Source organism: Lepidochelys olivacea (genome assembly GCF_965140295.1).
Source record: "Lepidochelys olivacea isolate rLepOli2 genome assembly, chromosome: 3".
In the NCBI taxonomy this organism is placed as follows: Eukaryota; Metazoa; Chordata; order Testudines; family Cheloniidae; genus Lepidochelys; species Lepidochelys olivacea.
In genome coordinates, this window is record NC_140413.1 from 148,511,853 (window position 1) to 148,534,417 (window position 22,565).

Below are 22,565 nucleotides of genomic sequence, written 5' to 3' on the forward strand. Positions count from 1 at the left end.
AGAAGGATGAAGCTGAGCTCTTGGGAAATAGCCACAATGGAGTCAGCTCACACCCCAAGAGAGAAACTTAAATTTCCCTCTTACTTTTGAGCAAACAAGCAGTCCTTGGCTTTCCCTGCATTGCTCCACAAATGGATCTCAAACTCTGTCCTGAAGGACACTTTTTCCTGGGATGAAGGAAGAATTCAATCTTTTGTTAGTTAAACAAAAGTTTGAAATTACCCAAAAATATGTTTGACTCTGTTAAGAGATTGCTTGCACTGTTGTTGTATCCATGTTGGTTCCAGGATATGGGAGAGACAAGATAGCGAGGTAGTATCTTGTACTGGACCAACTTCTGTTGGTGGAAGGTACTAACTTTCAAGCTACACAGAACTCTTCTTCAGGTCTGGGGAAGGAAATCAGTGTCTGCACTAAATACCGGTTAGGATAGATTGTAATTGTATTTAGTTCAGACACTCGGATTTCTTTCCCCAGACCTGAAGAAGAGCTCTGTGTAGCCAAAAGCTTGTACCTTCCACCAGCAGAAACCGGTCCAATAAAAGATACTACCTCAACTATCTTGCCTCCCCAAAGAGGAATTTATCCTCTCTCTCCAGACTAAATTTAATAAAAACAAGTAAGTGAAGGGTAAATTGACAGGCCCCCATTTCTGCTACATTAACACACTGCAATGTACAGAGTGAAGTAAATTTAATTTGTCAAGTTGCTCAATGGCACATTTCAGAAAGTTGGGCACAAGTCGTGGCCTACATACTTTGGGTCACTACAGAGAGATTCCAATTCCAAAGACATGTAAGCAACTGCTGGTTACAGAATGGCTGTTTCATTTGCCTACACGCACGATGGTAATGTTACAGTCACTGCTTTCAAAAAAAATTCTGGGGTGCCTGGGTGGGAAAACATTATATCTCATATTCTAGACTATTATTCTGATCTGTACTCATATTCTAAACTATTATTTCTGATCTGTACTTATTCTGATCTGTACTATGACATAGGGCCTCTGGAGTACATCCTGAGAGAAAAGGGAAGGAGGAGAAGAAAGCAATAGTACCTTGTTGTTTACGTAGCCTATCTAATTCAGTCTTGAGATAATAGAGCTTCTTCTGTCTTGCTTCTCTGTCATTCTTCAGTTTCTCTCTCTCTTCTATGACCTAAAAAGATTGGGAAGAGAAGGGCATGAAACTCCCATCTCCTTCCAGCACAGATAAAGCAATACTGCAAAAGTGATTGCTAGGACCCCTTTGCAGTTCATTGGATGTCAGTCACTTATTCTAATCACTGTTCTCAAAATAATCTTTTGCTGTTAACTTTTTAATATAATAAACAAATCCACTTTTTTTTTCGCATTTTTGAGTTACTTTTTGTATCTGTGTCAATTTTTCAATCCAACGAAAACCCAAGAAAAAAGTCACCACTATATCTAGACTTGAACTGCATTAATTCTTGTTGCTGCTACTGCACTGGTAAATGCAGTTATTCTCAGAAAATCTAATTTAACTTTTTAAAGAATTCAATCACCAGTAAGTTATGGGAGAGAGTACAAGGCTCATGCTAATCTACTGCAAGCCAGTGACATCTATTTGTAGAATATAGCCTTTTGGCAGAGAATAAACTAAATCCATTAGCTTACAAATTCTTTTTACATTATGACTGGGATTTTCAAAAGCACTCAGGTGTTGGCCTACTGACTTCGCTGAGTGCAGTTAGTCCAGTGTAGAGCCCTTTTGAAAATCCCACGCTATATCTTCACAGCATGCACACTTCAACGAAAACAAATGAAAAATGGACTGCCAAGCCCTACATCTGGCTTTCACTACTTACACTCTCCTTGGATTTAACCATTTAGTTTTTGTTTCAGTGCTACCAAACAGTTTGTAATGCTCTATGTTTTGAAACACAACTGACATCTGTTGAGTCCCTGGATGCTGTCAGCTTCTTGTATAACACAGACAGAGATGGGGACTGGGGAATTCATAGCGCCTATTTTCAATGTAAATAGGCTTCCATTTAGAAAACAATGTTCCTGTTCTAAGGAAAACATTTACAATGAATTTGGAAGCTTTTTTCAGCTTCCCCTCATCCCCTCCAGCTTTGTTTTTTAAACAGACTCACCAGGTTTTGTTACCTAGGAGAATCTGGCAGCATACAAGGACCCTCTAAGAGGGTAACACTGGTCCCTCCCGTACAAAAACAAAATGGGATACAAATTAACATTAAGGAGTCTTAACGTTGTTGTAACCATAAAGTGCTGAAAGGACATCATCAGTTTGACAACCAGTCAAATTTTAAGAGTGAAGTATTTTCAGGTCCCCCTAACAATCAAAGTTTTATGCTACTATACTTTTATTCTAGGAGTGCTTTATCAGTAGGAATATCGGTACTTTATGCTGGCAAAGAACTCCTAGTGTGGATGCAGCCATACCAGCAAAGCTGTGCTTTATTCCAGTACACTAAGACCCTGCCCCAACAAGCTGGTAAAAGCATAGTTTTGCCACTATAACTGCATCAACACTAGGGGCTTCTTTCAGTACAGCTATGTCAGCCAGGGATCACTCCTCTTCACACTATATAGCTATGCTGGCAGAAGTCTATAGCATAAACAGAAAAACATGATTTTAAGGCTATTTTAAAAACATTTTTCAATCCCTGATCTTATGTGGAAGGCCCACACAAACAGGCAATCTGACTATACAAAAACATACAGGGAAATTAACTACACAAAAAATGCTGTCAAATGCACTAAGTAAATTTAAAAAGCAAAGAACAATATTTTTTCCTATCTCTTCCACTTCTTAGAACCTTTGGAGTTACTTGAAACAAATGTAGCAAAAAAAATTTTTTTTAAATGTGATGTTTAATCTGGTCCTTTAATACCTATTTAAGAATTTCTAATGCATCCAGCACTGTGCTATCACTACACTGTATTTAAAAAAAAAAAAATCAAATCAGAAAAGCTTGTTTACCTTCAAAGGCTCAACAGTTCCCCATCTCACCAGAAAATAGTCTTCTCTAACAACTATTTTTCCCGCTGATACATAAAAAACTCACCTGTTTAAAAAAACAAAACAAAAAAAATGCCTACTACTGTCAATACTCCAAGCTCCTGTAATGTTTTAAGCATAACATAGTGATCTTCATGTATTCCTCAGCCATTTCTTAGCTGGTTGAAGGTGATCAGCTTTGCACCTCCCTCCCAAACTGCTCAGCAACAGCCCAAGAGCATATGACTTGTTGCGGTTTAAGTGAATTCAGTATAAATATTGTTAAACTGCAAGCACACGGAAAAACATGCCTCTGAAGATGAAAAGCCAATTATTTCATCAGAGCATCAGCAGCAACTAGCAATCTAACCAAGAAACCTTGCTGTGTCAAAGAGGATTGAAAAACAAACACAGATACAAGTTATGATTCTAAATTTGAGTGGTTTAGCCACATATTTATAATTCCAAATAATACACTCACCTTCTGCTTTTGAGCTGCCCGATTTTTTTCATCAGAGATCTTTTCCGTGGTACTTTTGAGTGGGCGTGTGGCAAGCCGAAGGGGCATTTTGGAGTAAGTGGTAGTCGTGATGGGGATTTGCATGAGCACAGAGTCACCTCTCTTGATATTAGGGGGATTTTTGCCCATGGAAACTGTCTCAATCACCCGGAGGTTTGGGCGTGTGGGGTTTGCTGGCACTGCCATTGTGAGAAGCCCATGAGCCTCTGGCAGTGTAGGGTTAGGCTGCTGTGGAGGGGGGTACATGGGCCAGCCAGAGGCTGCATAAGCCATATAGTGCCCATATGCATCATAGGCGTGAGGGGCCATTGTGGGAGGTGGATAGTTTTGTGGCATCTGAGCTGCAGTGAATTGTGGATAGTTTGGAATCTGGTATTGGGAAACAGAGGTAGGGGGCAAACTGGCAGGAGCAGGCGGCGCAGAAGGGATTAGAGACACAGAAGGAACAGACTGTTCTGGTGGGCAAGCAGGTATCTCCTGACCCACAGCTTTGCTTTGAGAATATTCTGATTTCTGGAGAGAGGATGTCTCTTTGGATGGCTGGAAAGAGCCAGGAGGTGATGCAGAGCGCTGCTGGCTTGACTCTGGAGAACGAGTGTCACTCCGGCTGCGGCGCATCTCCCAGGATTCCAGTCTGCGGGAATCTGAAGAGTGACGATCAGGAGAATGAGATGCCAGCTTTTTGCCATGGAGACGTTCCTGCGTGCGGACAGCCAGTTTGCCAATTTCAGCCACCCCAATGTCAAGCCCAATGGTTTTGAGCAAGTCATGAATCTTTGCATATTCTGTATTGGACTCTTCCAGAGAATCTAGCTTTACAGCTGGAGAAGGAGTGGGACTCACTTTCTGGCTTGTAACTTCACTCCCACAACTCACTGGGGGCTTTTGAACAGAGGAAGATTCTGTTTTGGAGTCTTCATCCTCATCACCATAAAGAAATTTTTCTTCATCCTCAATGTCAGGAAAGCTGCGCCTTCTCTTTTCTTGAGCACTGGCAGAATCAGCCATCATGCCCAGAATGCGCGAGAAGCCACTGCCATCCTGACTGGCCCTCTCATGAGGGAGGAGGAAGTCAGTATGACGGTCTGCAGGCTCTGATTTTGGTTCCAACTTCTCCTTGTGACTTAAGAAGTTTCCAAACTTCTTTTCAAATGTAAAGTTGTCATTGGGAAGCCCAGGAAGTGAATTCCACTCATATACACCATCATGCAATTCCTTGTTTGCCGATTCCACAGAGTCTGTGTTAAACCGTTTGAGAAAGTTCTCCACTTCAGAGGCAAAAGGAGTGCTGCTGCTGCTCTGGGACAAAGATGAATGACTTGAAAGAAGAGGGAGATCTTTGCTGGATGGAGAGCTGCTTGGAAAGCCCTCAAGCTGAAAAAGAAAAGAATGTTTATTACAGCACCCCAAAAGGGGGATAAGCACCTCAGAGTACAAATAAAAAGACAGGGTCACTTCACCTGAAGAATTTACAATCAAAAATTTAGAAAAGACAACACATGAGAGCAACAAACCATGGAAAGGGAACAAAGGAAAAGAAGGTAAGTATTATAAAAAAGTTCATGTAGTTACTTGGAAAGTCATTAAGATGTTTTTATGGGTGCTTAAGAGAATACACATGCACAACCACTTAGCATTTTATTACAAGTTCTCAGCAGCCTCACAAATTGAAGTTTTCTTCTGTGAACTTCTATGAGATAGAGAACTATGCCACAGGTTTTAATCATGTATCTAGATAGATCAATCTCAAATACAGGTAAAACTGTGTGGATTGGGGCTATTTTCAATCACTTATATACAGGGTATGCATGCAACTCATTCTCCCTTGAATAGGGCTTCCTCTAATATATCTAGCCGAGACCCTTCACTTTCAAAAAGAAAAGGAGTACTTGTGGCACCTTAGAGACTAACCAATTTATTTGAGCATGAGCTTTCGTGAGCTACAGCTCAAAGTATCCTCTACTAAATGCTAAATGCATACCAATGAGTTTTTATTGCTAGCCTTAATTGGTGACTGAACTATGTAATCTTATTTCTCATAACAAACATGGTTGAGCCTGATCAGTACTTGAATGGGAAACCAATGAAAAATGCAAGATTTTGTAAAAAGTAATACTGATACTCAGTAGGTGGCTCTCTTCACTGATCCATTTCTAATCTAACACTCCGCTAAGCCATTTCCAATCTAACATTTTGATGCAAAGAGTTCTAGGGGGCACTGTAGCTGGAGGTGCCACTCAATTAACATACTGACTGCCTGTGTTACTAAAGATACTGTAGCACTTTCTGTAAAACTTGGCGCTGATCCCAGCGCCCTGACTAAATTGCAGCCAGGGTATTTCATTCTGCCTCCCTAAATTCTACTTGCATACAAGAGTCTTCATTAACTGCCCTAACTATCGTATGGAGCTACCATGAACTGCTGAATATCTGAATATCTAACCTAGATGCTAATGCACCATTTATTCCGGATTGTACACCCATTCACTCAAACCCAGCTATCATAGCTTTAACATAACGCAAAATTTAACACACACAAAAAATAGGCAATGCAAAGATTCAGGTTCCGACACGTTAACCTGGTCACATTAAATACATGTAACATCTTTTATTCCTCCTTTTCCTCTCTAAATATACAGGTTTAGTATATTTGTTTAAGTTATTACATATATATCTGTACCATAAAATATAGAATATGTGCATCTTGGCTGAGTTAATGTTGCTGCTACTTGACCTTTCACATCTCCGGACTTAACACTTATTTAACTGTGGGGACTTTCTTTAGAATTTCAGCTCATGTGCGCGTGTTTAAGGGGTGGGGAAGGGAGTATATCTTAATTCTGGACCTATGCAGACAATGACAGTGACCCCACTAGATGGCACTAAAGCACAAGATTTCCCCCCATAGCTATCGCTTCTCTGGAAAATCCTTGGTAGAGTTCCATTCTGCACATAAATGAAGATGTTTAAAGGGAGGACACACAGATCTGATGCCCTGAGACATAAGAAACTAGGGGAAGTGGTCACAAGTGGTTACAGAGGTACAGAGAGCAATTGCGGCTTCTGTAATTAACTGTGCTGGATCAAACTCCAAAACAGGGAGGACAACCTGCAAGAGACGCACCAATACGACAGAACAAGTATCCTTAATTCAGTCTGTCAGAGAAAGGAAAAGGCAAGAGACTGAAGATCAAATTAATGCAGTGGAGTGCAAATGGACTGTTCTGAGAAGTAGAGGAATAGTTAAGGGCCAAACCTGCATTGGGGACTCCATTTCCACCTCCACTCGTTTCTTCAGGATAGATTTTTTGGGCATAGATGGCGCTTCATCAGGTCTGTATAAGTACCGAGTCTCAGAAGACTGCAGTGTGCTAGTTAAGCCAGGGATCATGTATCCACTACCAGACAGATCATGGTTCAAGTTTCTGCTCCGTTCTTCCTCTTCTCTTTTCCTCCTGGCACGGTCAAGCTCCCGGAACTCTTCACCCAGATATGATGGGCTTTGGCTTCGGCCACGGCTCCGTCTGCGATAATTTCGTGTTCCCAGTGTGAAACCATGATGATCACCACTCATGCCATGCATCTTCTCATCCTTGTCGTACCGAGGGCGCTTCGCTTCTCGCCCTCTCTCCTCTGGCCTTGCTGGGTAGGAGGATTTCCTGAGTTTATCACTATCCCTGTCAGGTCCCCTTGACAGTTCTTCACGATGACCATAGTGTGGACTATAGTCTGATCGGTGAAGGAATACATCTCTGTTGCGGTAGTCCTCATCATGCCTCATTATGTAGGGACTGGAAGACGGATCTTCATGAGAGGGATAGCGTTCAAGGCCTCGAGGGCATGGGAGGCCTCTGGTAAATATTGGACCATCAGCCATGTCATCCCTGGTAAGAGAGGCACATGGAGTTAAACCTAGGTCAGTGAGTTAGAGGAAAAGTTTTTCAGTCTCTTACTCTACAGTAGCAAGACTTCAACGCTGCCATTTGAAAACAATATGAACTCATGGCATAAGTGAAAAGCAGCACCTCAGAAGCAGGGAAGAGGACCACCAGTATTATATACATATGATACTTCACCCCCCTCCTATGGGATCACTCTCAAATACAGAAGTCCAAACACAAATTGCAGAAGGACAGCCAAGATTTAATATAGGAAACTGATCAAAAGGATAGCTTTGGTTTTGTGAAGGAAAAAGGCTACATACATGTTTTCTAAATTTCATTACGACTAAGTTTCAGGCCACAAAAGACTTCTCCCACCCTCTGCTAGGTACTCTGGTTGTGTTACATAGGAATTATTCAGGATAATTTAGCTTTGCATTGCACACGTGGCCAGATCTTCAAGTGCTTTAAAATCAGCTATGCAGATTTACACTAGCTGAGGATCTGAGCCATGAATTCTAGACAGATTTTGTACATGGGTTATCAGTGAACACATTTCTAGTGTACCAGAAAAGATGCTTTGGAACCTCTTCAAACTTCACGAGGACACCAAAGCAGTGAAGTCTGTACATGTAAGAAAATCACTCCTTTGTGCTAGCCTCAGTTTAGATGGGAAGAGTATATATTTATATGATATGTTAATAGTTAGTACAACACCAAATCAGCACCTTCTTTGGTGACTGCTCCCTACTAACACTCCCCAGTGCACGGAAGATGTTTAAAGGGAGGACTTTAAGAATGTTTTTCCCCCAGTATGCCTTTCTGGGATCGGCCTTTAACAGAGCCAAGCAGCTGCAGTCCTGAAGTGGCCATTTTGCAACTGGCAGCTGCTGGATGTCTCTCTATCTCTTCCATCTAGTAAGTACCTGTTAAGCTTTCCCCTGATTTCCCCATTTTCTTCTTACTGGGAAGATGGAACATTTTCACAGTACATAAAACTGATGCCTGTACTGGACTTTTTGTAAAACACTGCTAATTACAGCTTACTATATAGATCAGTATTTGACACAGTAAAATTATGATATTTTGGCAAGAACGCTGGAAGCAAAATGAAACTGGAACAAGAGTCTGGGGAATCCAGAACCTCCTCCCAAGAGCTGCATGTGAGAGTAGTCTTCTCTAATATGGATGGGTCAGTAGCAACTATTTCTTCAGTGGCATTAAGGTTTTGTTCAGGTTTCAATTAAGTGTTATTTAAATCCTCATTGAGCATGGAAACAAATACTGATGTTAGGCTAAGTTCTAGAGTACTTTTTTTTATGCAAGTCTGACATGTGACCCCTTAGAGAAATTTAGGGCTGGTGTCTAACTGCTTTGGATCCCTCTCCTATAGAAGACTTAACAGTTCAAACTTTCAGGAGAGGTAGCTCTAAAAGTCTCATGTATTGGGTAGTTTTTAAATAGCAATATTAAAAAGGCAACTAACTTATTTGGGAATTTACTTGCCCTGTAATTTTGCTTCTCTGAAGAATTCATCTTGCAGGATTCTCATACATTACATGCACTGGAGTCATGGGAAATTCCCATCTCTCAATACTTTTGACCCTCTGAAGCGCATGTAGGGTAGCTTGAGGGGTCTGTCATATTGAGCATGGTTCAACTTCAGGTACCCAAACATTCTAGCTAGTTCCTTTCAACAGCAGGAAACAAAAGTGCCCTGTAAGCCTCTAATGAAACAAAAAGAATAGGGAAAAACCTCCCTCAAGTAATCAACATGCCACATAAAGGATGGACAATGGATAGATGATTGTCTAGAGGATGAAACCCCAAGCATATCATCTCCTATTCAAAAAATTCCAGAAATCGGAGATGTGATAGGTGAATGCATGTGATTCTTGCCAAAAAGACACCTTCAAAGAATCAGAATTACAGTAAATATATTCCCATCTCTAAAGATATCAAATAAATCATTACCATTAAAAATCCTAAGCATTAAAATGACTGGAAATTATTAGATAAGGTAGTCTGCATAAGTATTCTATTCCTCTTACAGTTTATACATTGTTAATAACAACACTGATATGTGAAAATTCATCTTCCTCATGCCAGTAATTCAACTCTGAGCCACAAGACAATTCTCAACACACTTCATAGGTCACTGATTGGATGCTTTACACAGAATAATAGAATATCAGGGTTGGAAGGGACCTCAGGAGGTCATCTAGTCCAACCCCCTCCTCAAAGCAGGACCAATCCCCAATTTTTGCCCCAAATGGCCCCCTCAAGGATTGAACTCACAACCCTGGGTTTAACAGGCCAATGCTCAAACCACTGAGCTATCCCTCCCCCCCAAGTCAGAGACATACAAATTTAGTGATGGATATATACTGAAAAAGTTAATTAGCACTGTCTTTGGATCAGAGTTAAGGTGGAAGTAGGAATTAACAAGGTTCTACTGTAATCCTAAAGTAGAACACACCCAAGTTGACTATATGATCACGTTTCTAGCTTTGGCTTCTGGCAACGTACATAAAATAAGCACCAAAATATTTATACCACAGTAACTGAAAATAACTTGCACGCATATAAAAGCTGGTACTTTCACCACTACAGGGCACAGCTGACTAACTTATTCTTCACTTTCAGGAAACACCTTTTCAGTACCACCCCCTCCTATTCCTGAGATCTCACTACACCCAGAAAAAATGCATGAAAATGTCATGGGGAGTAACTGATTCACGTTACAAAATACCTTCAGCTGATTTTTTTCTGCAATTAACTATGTCACTCTCACTAGCCAAGTAGCAATCAACAATCCTTATGAACTCTGATTATAGCAGCCAACTTAAGGGGAACATTTAATGATATCTCAGAGGGGATGGAGTTGAAATTGTGTCATCGGCGTAATTAGCAAAGGCACCAAAAATACACTCTGGACAGCAAAGAAACATGGATTTAGAAGACAGCCACACTGGAGAGCAAAGGATATAACACACCTGTGTACAGGGCTGGGGATATATGAAACAATTGCTTATCCTACAGTAACTCTGGTTCTTCAAAACATGCTGTCAATATACATTCCATTGTGGGTGTGCCTGCATCCCACACACTTGGCCAGCAGTTTCCATTGGGACTGCACCTGTGCCCTGAGTGTCCGCAAGCCTCCCATCCTGAGAGCATAGAGGGTGAGGCAACCCCAACCGCACCTCTGTTCCTTCACCAATAAAGAATCCAGGGATTACAGGATTCCCCAGTAGTGAGGAGGAGGATGGATCATGGAATATTTGTGGACAGTGCATCCTAAACAGCCACAGCTACTGTAAGGTAAGTAACAGTTTCTTTGCCTTTGATATGGTTCCTCACCAAAGATTCTTAAGCAAAGCAAGCAGTCATGGGATAAAAGGAAAGCTCTTCTCGTGGACTGGTGGTAACTGGCTTAAAGATAGGAAACAAAGGGCAGAAATAAATGGTCAGTTTTCACAGTGGAGATAGGTAAATAGCAATGCCCCCTTGGGACCTGTGCTGTTCAACATATTCATAGATGATCTGGAAAAGGGGTTCACACCTATATGGAAAAATCTGTCAATGATACAAAACTACTCAAGATAGTTAAATTCAAAGCTGAATGTGAAAAGTTACAAAGGAATCTCAAAAAACTGGGTGACTTAGCAACCAAAATTGCAGATGAAATTCAATGTTGATAAATGCGAAGTAATGCACGCTGGAAAACAATCTCAACCATACAAACAAAGTGATGGAGTTGAAATTAGATGTTATCGTTCATGAAAGAGATCTTGGAGTCATTGTGGACAGTTCTCCAAGAACATCTGCTCAATGTGCAATGGTAGTCAAAAAAAGCTAACAGAATGTTAGGAACCATTAGGAAAGGGATAGATAATAAGACAGAAAATATCTTAATGCCACAATATAAATCTACAGTATGCTCATACTACGAGTACTGTATGGAATTCTGGTCACCCCATCTCAAAAAAGTATATTAGAATTGGAAAAAGTCCAGAGAAGGGCAACAATGACTAGGGGTATGGAACAGCTTCCATATGAGAAACAATTAAAAAGAATGGGACTGTTCATCTTAGAAAAGAGACAACTAACGGGGATATTATACTGGTCTATAATATCATGAATGGTGTGACAAAAGTGTTATTTACCCCTTCATAAACCACAAAAACCAAGGGTCATGCAATGAAATTAATAGGCAACACCTTTAAAACAATCATAAGGAAGTACTTCTTTACACAATGCACAGTCAACCTGTGGAACTTGTTACTAGGCAATGTTGTGATGGCCGAAAGTATAACTGGTTTCAAAAAAGAATTAGATAGGTTCATCTGTGTTTATTAGCCAAGACGGTCAGGGACATAACCCCATGCTTCTGAGACACCAGAAGCTAGGACTGGACAACAGGGGATGGATCATTCGATAACTACCCTGTTCTGTTAATTCCCTCTGAAGCACTTGGCACCAACCACTGTCAGAAGACAGGATATTGGGCTAGATGGACCATTGGTCCGACCCAGAATGGTTATTCTTATGTTCGAGTGTTTATCCATATATATTCCACTGTTGGTGACTCACTAGCAGAGACCTAGATCAGTGGTTCTCAACCAGGGGTCCAGGGCCCCCTCGGGGGCTGTGAGCAGGTTTCAGGGGGGTCCACCAGGCAGGATCAGTGTTAGACTTGCTGGGGCCCAGGGCAGAAAGCCTAAGCCCTGCCACCCAGGACTGAAGCCCAGGGCCCTGAGCTCCACCACCCAGGGCTGAAGCAGAAGCCTGAGCAACTTAGCTTCATGGGGGCCCCTCTGGCGTGGGGCCCCAGGCAATTGCCCGGCTTGCTACTCCCTAACAACTTTTATATGCAGAAAACAGTTGTTGTGGCACAGGTGGGCCACAGAACTTTTATAGTGGGGGGGGGGGCACGCGGGCTCAGAAAGAAAAAGGTTGAGAACCCCTGACCTAGATCACAGTAGGTGGGCGCTAGGAGCCTACGTAAACAATGATTATAAAACAGCCCTACCGAAATGGGGATCAGATCTTGATGCTTCTACCACAAAGTAATGGTGAACCCCAGGTAGCTCCCCTATGTATCTCTTGTACTGAACATTTCTCAAAGAAGCTAAAGAAACTGCCTGAGCTCTAGTGGAATGTGCTGTAACACTCAATGGCAGATCTAAGTTGGTTACTTCACAGCACAACTTAATGATTGTAGAAATCCAGCATTAAGAGTCTGTGTGTGGATATGGTCTGACCTTTTACTCTATCTCCCTAAACTACAAATAATCTGGGGGTAGGGGATTCCAAAAACAATTTAGGGCATGTCTACTCTAGAAACTTAAGTAGACCTATATTAGGTCGACTTACAGCCACCGCAGGAATTACTGCAGTGGTGCATATCCACACTACCCTCCTTGGGTCAGTGGTGTGTGTCCTCACCAGGTGTGTTGCCCCTGCCCCTCGCCTCCCCGGGGGAAGCCACCCAAGGCTTCTTGCCTCCCCCTTCCCCACTGGGAATGGGGGGGAAGACACCCAGGGCATCTCATCCCCAGGGAGTGGGGTCCAACAGCCCTGGCTTTCTTTCCTCCGCCTCTTCCCACCCACTCCTCCTCAGGTTATTTCACAGCTCTGAGTCCTGTTCCAATAGGAAAGTGCCCTACAAACATCTAGGGCGTAAAGTTTAGTCTGCCCTTTGCTGGAATGTGGCTCTGAAAAGAAAACAGGCAGATGTATTATGTGGCTGACATGGAATTTACAGAGTACTTGGGCAAGAATTTTGGGTGAAGTCTCAAAATTACTATCTTTATGAAAAAACAGGGAACTTGTAGGCAGAATGCTCAAAGGGTGGACCCTTTAAACCTATCATTATAATGTTGAGATCCCAACAAGGGGGAAGCTTTCAGACTAGAAGATATAATTCCATAGGGTCTTTCAGGAACCTTGATACTGTAGGATGTAAAAATATGGAATATCCCTGAATTGGATGGTGGAAAGCTGAGATGGCTGCCAGGTGGCCCCTAAGAGAAAGAACTCTGGGCTATTTGAGTTAAGCACAGAAGGTATTCCAGTATGGCAGGTGCTAAATGGAGTCAACTGATGCTGCTGAGCGTACAGTGAATCTTTGCCACTTGGCTGTGTAAGTAAGTGTCAGAGTCCTTTCTACTATGGATAAGGATGTTTTGTACTTAAGAGATACAGGTCCTTTCCACGGATGTTAACCAGACAGCATTCAGGCTGTGAGGTGCCAGAAGGTGGATCTGGATGAAGAATCTATCCTCATCTTTGGGATATCACATCAGGCTCAAATGGACTGGAGGTTGAATGGAGAGATTCATCATGTCTGAGAGCCAGAGCTGCCTCAGCCATGCTGATGCCATCATGATCAATGTGAAAGTCCTGCCTGAGTTTCTCTGAAGTTCTTGGGATCAATAAAATATCAGAGTAAACATTAATTACGTCCAAGGGCCAGGGGATCAGGAATGCATCAGACTCTGACTATGCCCATCTCTGGAGCAGATCTTGTGGCACTTCTTGTTCTCGTTAGTGGCAAAGAGGTCTATGGATGACCCCACTTAATGAATATGTCTTGGATAATGGTATCCTTTACTGACTTTACTTTCTCCTTTTGAAGGAAGAAATCAAAAACTCTAAAGCTAATTCAAGTAACTAACTATTAAGTACCAAACTATGTACAATACAATGCATAGACCACTCAGTAACCAAGAAATTTGGACACTACAAGTTCTGACTCCGACTTGTAGCTGGGGGGAGGATATCTAAGACACAGCTGGGGTCACTGTGCCCTTTATGCCCTCAGGTGGGATGTGGGAGGCATGAGGACACTCAGGGCACAGATGCAGCCCAGAGACTGCTGACCAAAAGAATTTGAACTGGAGTACATGAGATGCATATATGCCAACAGTGGATAGATACGGGAAAGCATTCAAATAAGAATGTAAGTTTATATTATCTCCCTTTCTCCTTCTTATCTTAGTCTGGTTTAGCTGTTGCTTTTCATACTTTTTTAGCCCCATGTTCCTCACTACTTCTTTTACCATTTCAAACGAATAACAAAGCTTTATCAGGGAGTCTAAGTGAAAGCTGTTAATTTGTCTGAGGGAGGTAATGTCCCTCCCAGCAGGGCATTTTCACTTTCACATTAAAATAAACTAGGCCACTTCTAACCCTAAAGCATGACCACAAAACATGATATATATATACACCTACTGGAGAAAAGAAAGCAGTGGGGAAGCCCCAACAGGCAAATAAGGACAAGCCTTAAAGTTGTGGCTATGCTCACATTTCTCTTTTGTATCATTTCCCTCCACCTCCAGGACATGCTGCTATCCCCTGTGTATGTGCACCAGTTCTGGCTGGAAAACTAGTACCCTGCAAAGGGGATTTACAGATGAAACACTGATTACAAGAGAATTGAGCAGAAGGCTTAAAAGTGATAGTATTACCAACTAAACCCTAATTTTAATTACCGCACCTGCTGGAACATAACAACTTTAAAGAGCTGATATACTTCTCGAGACAGGAAATATAATGAAAGAATTCTGCTCAGTTCCCCTCCTTTGTGCTACTACTGTTGGGGTATTTGCATGAAAAGAGGATGTTTCAGTGCCTCCTCTGCACCTGCTGCTTAACCCCTCACCTGAAGACACAAGTGGCTCCAGTGATGATGATGAGGAGGGACACAGACTATGTAAAGTCTTTTCCATCTCTGACTACTGTGTTCCTATGTCAAAGCAGATAACAATTTCAGTGGAGAAAAGACGATTCAAGCTTTGAGTATTAGTTCTTTATTTCCTCTGCCCAGTTTCACCTGCTTTTCTGTAATAGACACTTTTAAAATATAGATGTCTATCTATATTTATACCATGCTCCTCACAGTACTATCTATCACTTCCAGTAAATCTCTGAACTAGGTGTACTTGTCTCCAAGTCCCATCACTGGGGCTTTTGAAATCCTAGCACTTCACTGAATTTTTGTCCTGTGTGAGACACTCTCCTTCTCAATGTCCTAGCAACAAAGCATGGCCTCTTGCTCAATTCCCAAAGGCTGCTTTTACATCTTGATGCGCACTCCATACAGCTTCCAGCCACTGCAACGGCTTTTTCCCAGCTAGAACACCCATTTCACTCTAGGGCTGTTATCTGGGCTTTTCTATGGCTCAAGCAAGTAGGGCATTCCAAAAAAATTGCTTAAAGAACCTGGGGAGCTAAGCCTTAGTCTCACTCTATGGGATCCCAGTCTGCAGAGAACCATACCTGTCCATGTCACTGAGGTTATCAACTGGTGAGCCCAGTCGTTCAGGCAGCCTCCTTCGCTCTGGTGTGTCAATGCAATACCGGTCATTACCAACAGTGATCCGCAAACTCTGCTCCAGTGAAGACTCAGAACGGAGGCTCGGAGAACGTCTCTGTAATTGAAGAGAGAATGAAAGCCCAGCACAGGACTGTCCCCTCAACCACAAGACAGGCATCTGAGTCTGTCCACCTCATCATATTAGACTTGGGGGCAGGGATCGTAAGAAATAAATTAATTGTACATCTTCTCCATTTATATAAATTACTATGCAATTTAAAAAAAAGAAAGGGACTGAGTGTAGTTACTTCTAATCCTACATGCAACTAACAGTCACTCTGTATTTACACTAGCTCCACAGGAACTTTTAAATTTGAAAATACCTTTGAAGAACTGCACTTCTGGAGGTAGAACAACAGAGAGGAAGAAGAGGAAAAAGAAGTTGTTCAATAAATTCCAAAGCTGCTGTTGTGCTCTCCTCTTGCTTGGGGACAGCCAACTGTATGAATTGCATACCCTGCAGTGCCAAGGAATTTTTGTGCACCTATAGCAGATACACTTACTGGGCAGGTCCTCTTGGCTTAACGAGAGCCTGGGTCAATGACAGTGACAAAGCCCATTATCAAAACTGGAAAGTGTTCCAGAAGGGGCTCTGCTACTTGACTCAGTAGTAAATGAATGCTCTACATCAGTAGTTCTCAACCAGGGGTACGCATTCCCCTGGAGGTACATCAACTCATCTAGATATTTGCCTAGTTTTACAGCAGACTACATAAAAAGCACTAGTGAAGTCAGTACAAACTAAAATTTTCATACAGACAATGACATGTTTACACTGCTCTATATACTATAACAAAGTTTCTCAACCTGGGGGTGGGAACCCCGGGGCAGGGGTGGGGGGGGGTCACAGGATGAGTTTAGAGAGTCACAAGTGCTGGGCCGGCATTAGCAGGTGGCAAGCAGGGGCCCCCAAAGCTAAGATACATGCAGAAGCCCAAGCCCCACTGCCCACGGCTCAAACTGAAGCCTGAGCTCTGCTGCCCGGAGCTGAAATCAGACTCATGAAATGGGTACAGTTCTCTGGAAAGGTAACCACTGCTCTACATGAAGGAGCTCCGCTATTACATAGGACGGTTAATCTTCATGAGCTGGCCAGTTCAAGATACTGAACACTGGTGATGGGTTAGAGATGAGAAGCTGTAATGTCTCCCCAAACACATTACTTCTGTAAGGGAAGGAAGATGCACTAGTCTGGAGTAAGAAGTACAGCACACATTTCTTTTTATCAAACACACTGTACCCATTCTGTGTTGTTTTGTAAGAAACAATACTATTTCCAGCTCCTCAACAAGCCACCTATTATTTGATGGAGCCCTGAAGACCATGTTCAAAACAAAGCCCTGGATTGCAATCGCTATTCTACCTGAAGAGTGGGCAGGAAGATCTTCCAAAGCCCATCAACAAATTGAATGGCTGAAGGATTGTTGTTGAAGGGCACAATCACCTTCCTATCTCCAGGACTGAGCAGCACCTGCACTGGGGTTTCTCAGCAGAAATTTCCACACGTTGCTAGTGCAACTCTATCAGAGCAGTACCAATGTGAACCTTAGTAAAAACAAAGCTTCTTTATCTACTGGCATTTTCAACACCTTCCTTGTTGTCTAACGTACTTACAGCAGCTATAAACACCACAGTGTTAAAAGTGCCAACGGCCACAACCGCTTCATGTACATTAGCATTACCCACATTGTTACCACTAGAATCATAGAATATCAGGGTTGGAAGGGACCTCAGGAGGTCATCTAGTCCAACCCCCTGCTCAAAGCAGGGCCAATCCCCAATTAAATCATCCCAGCCAGGGCTTTGTCAAGCCTGACCTTAAAAACTTCTAAGGAAGGAGATTCCACCACCTCCCTAGGTAACCCATTCCAGTGTTTCACCACCCTCCTAGTGAAAAAGTTTTTCCTAATATTCAACCTAAACCTCCCCCACTGCAACTTGACAGTTGTGCTAGAGTTTTAAAAAAAAAAAAAAATCTCTGTATATCTAGGTAGGCAAGGTCTGAGTGAGCTATCTTTGTAGACTTCCCCCTAGAACACTAAATACCCAAGAACTTCATTAACACAGAGTTAAGGTTGCCAAGTGAGGCATTCCAGAAGATGGAGTGATGACTAAACCTAAAAATCAGAAAATCAGGACATAAAAAAGTTATGGTATATGCCACCTGCACTACACTACCTTGACTCTGACCCTGAGCTAGCTAGCAACACCCACTGGGAATGGTTCAGCCAGGGAGATGCCATAATAAGCAGACAAGGAAGTTCTAAGAGAATATGCCACTGTTTCTGTTACATAGCACAGATTTGAATTCCAGCATTTATCTGCATGCACTCCAATTGCCTTCACTGCGTTATGTGTAGTTGTACTAAATGATGGAGGGTTTTGTTGGAGCAGTGTGACAGAGCTGTTACTGTGATATGATGAGAGGTGGCTGTATACTTTGAAGGATGAAACACACCTGATTTCTGCAATGAGTTTTGTAGGATGTCAGTAAACATGCACAAGGACATCTTCTTCCCATGGGCATTCTCAATGGTCTGGTAGAATAGATGATAGCATTCTCCAGGGCTTACCGAGGGGTAAGCAAAGGCAATGTGTCAGAAAGAATCCTCAGGGCAAGGGTGTTGGGGGACCACATTTAGCAACCGGGGCGGGGCGGTGAGTTGAGTTGTATGGAATAGACTTAGTGTTTCAAGGTAGGCCTGGTGAAGACAGCTCCCGATTGCTATACCTGTCCTAAACCCGAGTTTTGCCTTAACAAAGAGGTGTTGGAACTTTGTCCTGTAGTGCTCATGTGCTCTGGTCCCAAAGTGTTCTGTAGCACCTGAAGGGTAGAGTGCGAGTATATGTTACTGCCATGGGGGGACATTGCTCAGAGGGCAGAAGTAAAGATGCATAATGGGGATAAGATGTACCTTAACTTAGTATTTCCTGGTTTCCAGATGTTTAAGTTTGCATTACCTTAACTCTTCATTTTCTGGTTTTCAGTTTTAAGTTTAGCCACTCCCCTTGTTCTGGAAGGACATGAGGCATCACTGGGCAACCTTAACTATTGTGTTTATATTTTTGGGCATTTAATTGCCTTCAGTTTTAAAAATAATAGTTTCTCAGCACCCCCTTGTACCACAGCCCATCTCTCCCCCTCCATTGCCCCAGGCTCCTTAGCCATGATTCCTCCAGCCACAGAATGCACTGGCTGCACGTTAATCCCTTCACTGCCCTGCGTCTTGTCTTGGTCTCCCCTCTCTCTGCCTATCCACAAAGACTTGGTCCTTCCTCCCCCCAGAAAAGAAAGGGTCAGCAAAGGACCTGCAGTTTGAGGAGCTGTGACGAGGATGCAAGAAGAGTGCAGGGACAAGCATGGAGTCAATTGGGACAGACATGTGGGGCATGGACGTAGGGGGTTTGGGGGAAAACAGAGAAGTCCCCTAACATTCCCCATTGCACAGCTCAGAACTCCTGCTTTCCATCCCATTTTTCAATATACTGTTCCAACACCCCGCATTCTCTCACTGCTGCAACTGCCTATATTCCATTCAACTGTGTAAGAGACCCATCCATTGCTCCAACAGAGCTCCAACTCCTCCAACAGTCTCTCCCTTACACCCATTGTTCTGATTACTCACATATTCCCCACTGCTTTGAGGTTCATCTCCACCTCCCTCCCCCGCCAATTATATCATGTAAAGCCTTCTCACTCCACCTCATCCTTTTCACTCCATGCCCCTGCTAAGCTTGGAGAGCTTGTAGGGAGGTGGTGGGCTGCCAGGAATGCTGGACACAGCAAGGGGCAGGAAACTGGAGATGCAGTTTCCCATATCTAGTTCTAATGTATGGGGAAGGAGATCTACAAAGCCATCTACAGCATGGGAATCTTAAGCTATGTCTACTCTACAGACCTTACAGCGGCACAGCTGCACTGCTGTAAGGTCTCCTGTGTAGCCACTCTATACTGATGGGAGAGAGCAATCCTGTCAGCATAATCAAACAACCCCCCGAGTGGCGGTAGCTATGTCGGTGGGAGAACATCTCCCAGCGACATAGCACTGTCCATGCCAGTGCTTTTGTTGGTGAAACTTATGTCGATCAGGAGTGTGTTTTTTCACACCCGACCAACAAAAGTTTTACCAAAAAAGTGCTAGCGTACACATAGCCTTAGAGAAGTATAAAGAAGCATATTCAGCTGAGAACATCTCAAATGAATAAGTACAACCAATGGAGATGAATACAGCCTGAAACAATCACTCTGAGATTTGTGACCTGCTCCATTCAACTCAGCAGGTGTTCTCACTGCCTCCCTCAACCTTTAGGCTCACAGAGGGGAGAGGGGCTCAGATCCACACCCCCAATAGAAAGACCCCAGATCCCAGCTCACAACAGGGCAGGGAGAGGGGTTTACCCTCACAAAGGGAAGGGCCCCCTGATCTTGGCTTACACACTGGGGCAGAGGGACATAGGAAGAATGGCTCAAACTGCTCCACCATGCTAATCCCCCACTTCCACTTGCCACTCATCCCAATGCTCCCTCTCAGCCTCCCAACCCCTCTCCCTTTGCCATTTATTCCCCACCGCATAACCCACCCTCTCCTCATTGCAACTGCAAACCCCTCTCTCCCATCTCCCTCCTAACACCCTCTCTCAATCTCCACATTCCCACACTGCTCTAACAACCTCCCCACATTCCCTCTCAATGCTATAACCCCCCCTTATTTCCTTGGTCTGCACCAATAGATTATAAGGATCTGAAAACTTTATGAACAGCTCATGTTAGGGGGACTCTGTATTAGGAAAAAGTCCTGACCAAATGACCCAGTGACTTGCTCTCCTTTGATCATGCTTCCTGAACAATGGGAACTTTGAGTGTGAGCACATTATCCTGTCTTTCATCTTTTTTCTGTTTGATCAATGCTAATTTTCTTGAGAACACACCTAAATTTAAATGAGCGTATGCATGTGAATTTTAGAGCACTTTGAAAAAATATCATTTTTAAATCAGAAGTTTTGGTCTCAGGGCAAAACTTCCAAAATGAGCCCCTGCAGAATGCAGGTAGAGAACAAGGAATGTACACAATGCTATGAAAACTATCAAGTGTAGGGCTCATACTCAGTGCACAGGTGTAGCTCTGGGTCAGCGACCATAGCATATCGTCTTGAGCCACTCAGTCACTGCGGCAATAGCTTGCCTAGAAACCCTCTTACTTCAATAGAGCCCTAGTCTAGCTGCAAATGCACATTTCAGTTTCTTTGGTTCTGCAGTTCGCCAATCTCTAGATCCAAAAATCTAAGGTCAATACTTTTTTTTCCCAGTATTGCTTCTCCAAAGGGGAGGTGGGTACTATGCCCAAGCTGAGAAAAATGCTGAGTGACTGCGATCAGTTCTACCTCATGAACCCCTTACTCAAATGACCCCAAAATTGGAGCATTAACACTACCCAGCACCCCCAAGACACATAGCAAGTGTAAAGACAAACTGAGTAAGCATATGGATTTTAGAGCACTCAGAATAATAAAAGCAATTATTAACTTTACTAGCAGAGCTGGTGCTAGGCTACAATCATTTGGGAATCTCTTCTGCAAGTATATTATTAACTAAGGGCTTGTCTACCCAAGAAAATCTGGAGTAAGGTAGGGTATGAATTTAAAATGGATTAAATATTCCTGATTAACTACATGTGCAGAGGCTCTTATTTTGGAATAAGAGTACCTTTTTCTAAATTATTTTAATCCACTGGACTGCTGTCAAACCCAGTGGATAAAGCTAATATGGAAAAACGCACTCATTCCTGAATAAGGGCATCCACACATGGAGTTAATCAGGAATAGCTATTCCAGAATAATTCTCCACATTGAGAAGCTCTTACAGTTCAAGACAAAAACCTCTTTCTTACTGCAAAGCATATTCATAGATAATCTACTATTTACTATATAGAATACTCCTTATACAATCACAGTACCAAACAGTAAAGATATTCACATCAGAAATAGAATTTTAAAAACAAGGTTTTACATGCACAAATCTGAATATTTTGCTTAGGCTGAGATGAGAAGTTTTAAAAACATATTAAACAACTTTCAGAGAATGAATCTGATGAACCACTAACTGGCTCTCTATATCAACAGGAAGAACTTAATGTTTATTAGACATTTGATTTAGAAAGTTCTCTGCATTCTGCACATATAAATGATCTATAAATACAAGATTCTGTTAAATGGTCAAACTAATCCCATTAGCTAAATATTCTATTTTACCCATAGGAGCCTTTGCTTAGCTAAAAGATAGTTTGATCTTTGATTCTTAGCTGAAATGGCTAAGGTTTCTGGCCAGCTATAACTCTGAAGAGGAATAAAAGCCTGAAGGGAAAAAATCAAAGGGGCATTACTTGGGATGGGGATAAATGATGAAAGGAGAAATCATTAGACATTAGAAACGAAAGATCCCTAGTAAATAAAATCAACTGCTTTTAATTTGTAGATCTCAAAAGTAGGTGAGAATGATTATCCTTACTCTACATACAGATGGAGAACCTGAGGCTCAAGGAAATTACGTGATTTACGAATGGGCACACTGTGGGTCTGTGACAGAATCTGAAACCGAGCCAGTTCTCTACACCCACTCCAGTGCCCCACTCACTGACTAGACCATCCTGTCCACTTCTCTAAAAACACAGGACTGATCCCCATGGACTCTGTCAGTCAGGAAAAATATTGTTCTGTGGAAAGAGGTGTCAGATTCCGAACGGATTATTTCATGGAAGAATCAGAAAGACTTCAGGGGAGCAGGACAATCAGTATTA

General features: G+C 42.6%; 1 protein-coding gene across 1 annotated transcript in view; it reads right to left on the minus strand.

The window, feature by feature from the left end:
• The window catches only part of ZNF318 (zinc finger protein 318), a 35,443-nt gene that overhangs the window by 9,909 nt on the left and 2,969 nt on the right, over nt 1-22,565 (minus strand). Inside the window, exons 2-5 of the mRNA XM_084624150.1 lie at nt 15,675-15,826; nt 6,764-7,391; nt 3,469-4,881; nt 1,058-1,157 (exon numbers count right to left, since the gene is read on the minus strand). Of these exons, the coding sequence (XP_084480276.1) occupies nt 1,058-1,157; nt 3,469-4,881; nt 6,764-7,391; nt 15,675-15,826 (2,293 nt within the window). The remainder of the gene's footprint in view (nt 1-1,057; nt 1,158-3,468; nt 4,882-6,763; nt 7,392-15,674; nt 15,827-22,565) is intronic.